Source organism: Pinus tabuliformis, chromosome 3_2 (genome assembly GCF_031772625.1).
Source record: "Pinus tabuliformis cultivar Carrire ecotype Pingquan chromosome 3_2, CPIR1, whole genome shotgun sequence".
NCBI lineage: Eukaryota > Viridiplantae > Streptophyta > Pinopsida > Pinales > Pinaceae > Pinus > Pinus tabuliformis.
In genome coordinates this window covers 472,415,635-472,422,433 of record NC_142302.1, presented here as the reverse complement: position 1 = coordinate 472,422,433, position 6,799 = coordinate 472,415,635, and the positions used below count along the sequence as shown (strand labels likewise).

At 35.7% G+C, this 6,799-nt stretch overlaps 1 protein-coding gene and 1 pseudogene across 4 annotated transcripts; both read right to left on the bottom strand.

The window, feature by feature from the left end:
* Positions 1–4,427: 4,427 nt before the first annotated feature.
* LOC149181345 (putative pectinesterase 68 pseudogene) lies at positions 4,428–4,988 on the bottom strand (annotated as a pseudogene).
* On the bottom strand, positions 4,988–6,362 carry LOC149181344 (uncharacterized). 4 transcript variants are annotated; one of them, XM_089418310.1, is made up of 3 exons: positions 6,094–6,362; positions 5,961–6,005; positions 4,988–5,082 (listed from the first exon to the last, which is right to left on the bottom strand). In XM_089418310.1, exons 1-3 carry the CDS (start codon positions 6,291–6,293, stop codon positions 5,019–5,021), a joined length of 309 nt encoding a protein of 102 aa, XP_089274436.1. In that variant the 5' UTR covers positions 6,294–6,362; the 3' UTR covers positions 4,988–5,018. The 4 variants fall into 4 exon arrangements, with proteins under 4 accessions (XP_089274436.1, XP_089274437.1, XP_089274438.1 ...); XM_089418311.1 differs by lacking the exon at positions 4,988–5,082 and adding an exon at positions 5,394–5,789 and having other exon boundaries at positions 6,094–6,344; XM_089418312.1 differs by lacking the exon at positions 4,988–5,082 and adding an exon at positions 5,394–5,870 and having other exon boundaries at positions 6,094–6,343.
* Between the last annotated feature and the right edge of the window lie 437 nt (positions 6,363–6,799).

The window sequence follows — 6,799 nt, the reverse complement described above, 5'->3', positions numbered from 1 at the left end:
AGAGGATTCTCCTTGCTCTAGCCACACATTTCTTCCATTCTACCAGTTGAGTAGCATCAATCGGCTTGGGGACTTCTTGATCAATGAAGTCCTTTAAACCATTATCCTCTAATACTGCCTCCATGCGATCCTTCCAGGCTATATAATTCGAGCTGCCATTAAGGGCATACTCAAGTCTTAAACCGCTGAACGCCATTGGTGAAATTGAGATGTGATAAGAACTCGATTTCTATATTCAGGAACCACAACCTTTGAACTCCTCCTTCTTGTATATTGTTCTTCACCTTGATCACCTTTGCTCTGATACCATGTAGAAATTCCCACTGTAGATCAACAGATTATGTAATATACTAAAACACAATACAAGATCTACTTCTACAACACTTTGCGGAAGCTTAATCGAATTGAGCAAGATCAAGAGAACACATATAACTAAGAATAAGAAATCAATCACACATAACAAAGAAGAAATAACCTAGGGAAAGCCTCACCCTAAAACCCCAATCTCTGTATTATCATACAAGTGGAAATCTTGTTCAAGTTACAAAAAGAATCAGCTCACAAGTTATCCTTCTCTCTCTGCAATCAAAACAATACAACTCACAAATTGAATAGACATAGTATATGTCCTCCTCAAGCCCTCCAAGCCTCCTATTTCCTTGTGCAGTTTTTCTTTGGGTCCATTGAAGCCACATGTGTGAACTGGCCTCATCACACTCACAAAACTTGAAGAAGTAACTGCACAATCCTTAAGGAAAGAATTCCTTCTGCATGCAAGGAATATTCAAAATGGAATATTCTAGCAACTGATAGTACACTGCCCCTTCATATGATCTCAACTGGGTCTCTGTCTGAACTCACATGCATGAGTTATTTATGAGAGAATATTCAGTTATCTGAAGTGCAGCAGTTACATGCATGCATGCATTAACTAATTGAACTTACATTAATTCAACAAACTATTTGAATTAATCTAACTGGACTTGACTCAGTTAACTGAGCCAACTAATTACAACTCAATATTACAACTCATCCTTATCTCTTTAACTGATGTATAAATTCCTCAATTAATGGAGACACTGTTGCATGTCCCCACATAGACTTCATATTTGATTTTCCTTAACTATTAACTCAATATGAGTTAATTAATTATTTTACAAATAGCTACTCACTAAAATATGAAGGTATCCTGAAATGTTATTTATAGAATGCTATTTTTAGCACTTCCATTTTTCATTCCTTGTTGCTATGTTCAACACTGGTTGAACTGCTATTTATAGCAGTGCTATATTTAGCATTTCTTGTTGTTGTTTTCAACATTATTCACATACAATTTATACTTAGGATAAAATCTTTTTGTGGGTTTTTTGAATGAAATGGAATTTAACATGGGGTTGTTTACTTTTCATAGGTAAATGGACTTTAACCTTAGGAAAAGGGGTTTTATTATGGTAATGAAGGGAAATGAATTTTTATGATGGGAATTCTAACACTTGATGTCCATTGGTCATTAAGCCAAGGGTCCGGTCCCACCAAAATTCAGAGAAATGCTCTGAGCCTTTATGACTTGAAGGATTTTTAGTACTAGAATTTACTTGTGGATGGAGAAATTAGTAAGTATAAGGATGAAATAAATGAAAGGAAGTTAATTAAATGAACTTGTAAACCATTGTTTTTTCTTTCTTAAATGCTCATGCACATTTGAAAGATATGATTAAGCATGATAAATGTGCTTTTAGCCAATCAACTTTATACTTCAGCGACCTTTCTTCTACTTACCCATTACTTACCATAACATTTTTTGTTCATTTATTTGGATGCATTTAGGCTAGGATACCCTTATCATTCATTTTTCTTTTGAAAAGTAAACTATCTAATTCTAACCTTATAACATCCAAAGGCTCAGATTAAACTTGATGAGCTTCTTTTATTTTCTCTACCTATCTAATGATCTGCCAAGATTAAGTTGTTTGGTCACATTTTATTCTCTAACTATAAACATAAAATTAAAAACATGAAATAGCCAAGATTAAACAGTTTGACTACCATGGGCTGTGGTATGTATGGCAAGCTACACACAACCATTATTTAAGACAGTAAAGGAGTAAAATAGTAGTGGCATTTAGACTTGCACACTTTCATGATCTGTTTTTGTTTTTGGTGTTCATATATTTTCATTTTTGATCTTTTGCTATTCTTTTTTGTCCTTTGATATTTCTTTTAGGATAGACCCTCTTTACATTTTTTATTTTTATTTTTTAATATGGAAAACATTTTCAGAAAGCAAAGGTATGTACAATATTACAAGGCTTAACCTTAGCCAATTCAAAGTTATGAATCTTATCACTATAGGACTCTATAGGACTCTAACAGAGCAAATGATGAACTACTCTTATTGGTTAGAAAAGCATGGGCCAAAAATATCTCTTATGTGATTTCTACCGAAAGAATTTGCTTAAAACTTTGTATATATATTAGTAAAGAAATTAGTACACTCTCACTATTTTACTTTTTGGTCATTTTTCATGTGTATGTGTGTCTATAATACGAGTATAGGTCCATCTTAACCATAGATCTAACAAGGAGTGAGGGGAATCAAACTTCTTCAAGTGCAAACATTTTTTTGAGTTTGTTACTTTGTACATGTGGGAATTTGATCCATCTATGCTCTTGAGAGACTTCATTGTTTAAATTGCATTTTTTAATGTATAAATGGATTAAGGGCTTGATAATTGCATTGAGAATTTGGATTGTTTAAATCACACAACTGAAAGTTACAATTCCAACAAATGTTTGTTAGATCTCAAATGACTAAAACATATATTTGGTCAAAACATAGAATAGTAAGACTACTTAAAATGTTTTCACAATATTTTTTTTTCAATCAATATACATAAAACATGGACATTGAAATATTATTATCTACAACAAGTTCGCGTTGCACACGGCATACCTACCGAAAATAGCTTGTATATTAACTTGGATTGAAATAATAAGCGAAGTCGATTGACCAAGTTCAAAAGAAGCATAGGACACATGACTAACCAAGTATTAGTTTCCAGTTTGACCATACATTGCTAGTCTTCGGCTCGACTGCTTCTTAGACTGGAACTTCATTAGTCCAGTCAATAAATCCAACGAGAAGCGTAACTGTATCTACCTAGTCAAGAGGCGAAATTGTTTCCACAACAGGGCTCTCTCTATGAACTGACGCTCTATAACAGCTAGGGACAAGCATTCAGCCCGCCATTGCGAGACACCCAGACATCCAGCAACATGCAAAACACACAACCACTACGTGTGCCCGTCTGCCCACCTGTTCGCACAAGACATTAATAAAGGTCTTCATTATCAGTTAAAGCTTAACAAATCTATATATTGTGTTAAATCCAACTATTTCAATTTTTAGTTAACCTTTTTTTTTCGGATAAAGCTGAACAAATTTATATATCGTGTAAAATACAACAACGATTGGAACAATATTTAATCTGTACCATTTCCCTTTTTAACAAACATATATGGCATGCAAAATTTAAATACAATCGGAACAATATTTTCTCTGACATTTTGTTTTCTCTCGAACTATATCAACCACATTGTGTAATAGACAGAAAACAATAATTCATCGAATGCATCTTGTTGCAAAATGTAATCCATGCACGTGAAGGCTTTTGTATTTCAAAAAGAAACAACCAGATTAATTCTCGGTGTGGCGCTAGGCATAGGCATGTTCACCATGGCATAATCAGACGAGTTGAAAATGCATGCTATGGACCAGATCGAGGGGCCGGTTCTATATATTGGATCACTTGCCCTTTAACTTTCCAACGGGAAAAGTGTCTGGCTTGGCAGCTCTATTCGTTTTTCGTTTCATCTTATTCAGCTATGATGTAAGTCCTTAATTTCTTTAACGTAGCTATTATGCACTAAATTGATTTTTCTAGGCGAGGATACTAGACATTGGATTGACGAGCTTGTTCGGCTGCAGACTAATGGCTTCGTTACACAACATTGCGCTAACTTCATTGAAGAAATTACTATGGATGGTTGCTCAAGGTTAAGGATATGGTAGCTGGAAATTTGGCCATGCCATCGTAGATGTGGTTCACTATTTATCGGGAAAAATAAAATTCACTACACTATTTATGGATTGAATGCTAATTTGTGGTTAAATAAATTGACCTAATCCTTAAAACTTGATAAAAACCAATTTCTATTTCTATAAAATTTTGTTCTCAGCTAATATGTTTCTAATCAATTTCTTTGACAACAATGCAGTAGATCTATTAAATGCAATGATTCTATACTAGACAACACAGACCCATCTAAAACCATGTCTGATATTCACCTAGAGTGTATGAACCTGGTGGACTTTTGTCTCGCAACTAGGTCCAGAGATGGTTTAGATGGGTCTCTGTGCTAGTTTATCATGTTCTGACCTTGTACATGGATCTCCCATTGCCAAAAATGAAGTCTATGGATCCTTCAATGTAACACTCCTTGAAATAATGGCGGCCTTCGTCGTCACACAGTGTATCCTGCGCACCATAAAATCCACACCCCAGGAAATAGGCCTTGTCCCCAGATATTCTGAATGCAACTGCTTGCCATCCTTCCATTCCAGGCATGGGTGTTGGAGCTGTGTTCTGCATTGACATTGACAGCACCATTTAAGCATTATTTTTATATGAAATCTACAATCAAATTAAGTTGTTATAACAATTATTAGAATTCACCATTAACCATTTCTGCACCTTGAAATTGATATTCCTGGCAGAAAAATTGTTAGCCAGCACTGTGACGGAAGCACTGTGGTATGTACGCAGCTGCTGCCCCGTTGGGTCCAGGTCGTTGGCTCTGTTGTGCCATTCAATTATCGTGAATTCCTTTCCTGCACCTTGAAATGTAATGTATGGCTTTGTTGCAGGAATCAACCCGTACACTCTAATGCCTTTGGTCTTTCCTGTTTGCCTATTTTCCAGTTCCATGTTCACCCTATGGAAACAGTAAATTGCACCTTATTTTAGTGTGAACGGTGAAATTCTGAACACGGTATTTGAATTGCAAATAAACACAAAGTACCTGTAAGAATGGAAAATATCTGGTTCAATGCATATACATATAGATACCACATAACATAACATCTATGCATGAAGAAAATTACATAATCATTTCCCAACGAGAAACAATCAAACTGATAGAATAGTATGCAATTTTTCATCTGAAAAACAACACACCAGATTAAGTCCCCCGGCCAACCGTGAGGTCAGCCATGGTGACAGTTCTGATATGGATTCTACATATCTAAACTTGAATACAACCCTGGAGAGTAATGTGGAAATAATCCGAACTAAATTACAACATAACAAAATATTGAGAGAGGGAAACAACGCTATCAGATAACCACCAAAATATTTAAATAAGCGAACCATAGAAAACAAAATTGCATTTAGTTAATTAACTCGCTGTGGGTCTACGTTTAGATACAAACTGGAGTCGTAATATTATGCCGAACCCCTATAAATTAAAAAAGAAGAAAAAAAACTAAGAGAAATTAACAAAACAAAACAAAATTACAGTCCTGTGTAAGTTAAACAAAAAAGAAAAGAAAATCCTCAGACCATTGAATGGTTCGTAAGACTACAACCGGTGGGATGCATAGATACCATCCGACAAAACTATATTACTTAAACAAAAACTAAGAAAACGCTGGTGGAAAGTAGCCATGACCATATAACTTAAGATTTCGTTCAGACTATTCTGGTGATGGAGCAGAGCAAGAAAAGAACCTGGGAAAATAAGTTATGTGTTAGACAGAAACGAGGACATAGCCCTCAATGTACCCAGAATTTGAGCGTGGTAACCCTTACCTGCAGCAAACAAGGGAGATGGGTTAAAATTAATGAACAATGCAATAGAAGGACCAAATTGGACAAGAGCGTTTAAGAGTCGATGCTTACCTGTTGTTGCAAGAGGGACCGTGGCTCACACCCAAGGAGGGATGACTGTAGTCAACATCGTTGCAGTTTGTGAGTTGGTTCACTATGCAGTAAAGAATATAGTAACAATTTCATAATAATTACAAACCCTCACCTTAGCACTTCGCAAGTGGTGGACATTGCTCCGACCATGCAGTCCTGGAGATTGCAGGTGAAATTGAGACAAGTGAAACCCCTGTTGCGAAAGTAAAAACCGTAAGGAACCCCTTTCCAGACTTGATTCTTCTCCGGATGAGGGGGTGAGCCTGCAAACCTGGGTACACCTTCAACTGAACTAATGGCCGCACATTTCATGGTGTTAAGAGCCACCTACATTATTAAGAAGGATAGCATGTTAGCCATCTGGAGCCTATTCCGTGAAATGAGTTACCAAGCCAACCCTAATGAGTGACAGGTGTTAGATTTAGGGTTCTCCAAATGTAAGGCTAGGATCGTCGTATAGTTTTCATTGAAGATTCCCAAGATGAAAACAAAACCCTGCAACTTAGCAACTTAGCATATGTTAAAAGGGACGATTACATATGAAAACGAAACCCTGCAATAAGACCTCCGTAACAAAACTTTGGATAAAATTTTTGTTTGACCAAATGTTTTTTAAAAACATTGGGTAAATAGATCAGTCCACCCAAATTAATATGATACTCCAAAAACTTTGGATAAAGGCCAAACTTCACTTAAAAGCAAGTTCTACGTCGGCAATAAGACCCCAAAGCTGAATGGCCAATAAAAACCATCGAAAAATATTTAAATGATTTTAAAAATTCACTTTTTGCGTAAAACTTTGGTTAAAGTATTGAATA

What these genes read in the sequence shown, in the direction of transcription:
- LOC149181344 (XM_089418310.1), bottom strand. Translation starts at nt 6,293, where the DNA reads ATGAAATGTGCGGCCATTAGTTCAGTTGAAGGTGTACCCAGGTTTGCA. An exon ending in ACCACTTGCGAAGTGCTAAG is followed by an intron (nt 6,006 to 6,093) that starts GTGAGGGTTTGT and finishes TGTTGACTACAG; the next exon opens with TCATCCCTCCTTGGGTGTGA. An exon ending in GGTCCCTCTTGCAACAACAG is followed by an intron (nt 5,083 to 5,960) that starts GTAAGCATCGAC and finishes CCATTCTTACAG; the next exon opens with GTACTTTGTGTTTATTTGCA.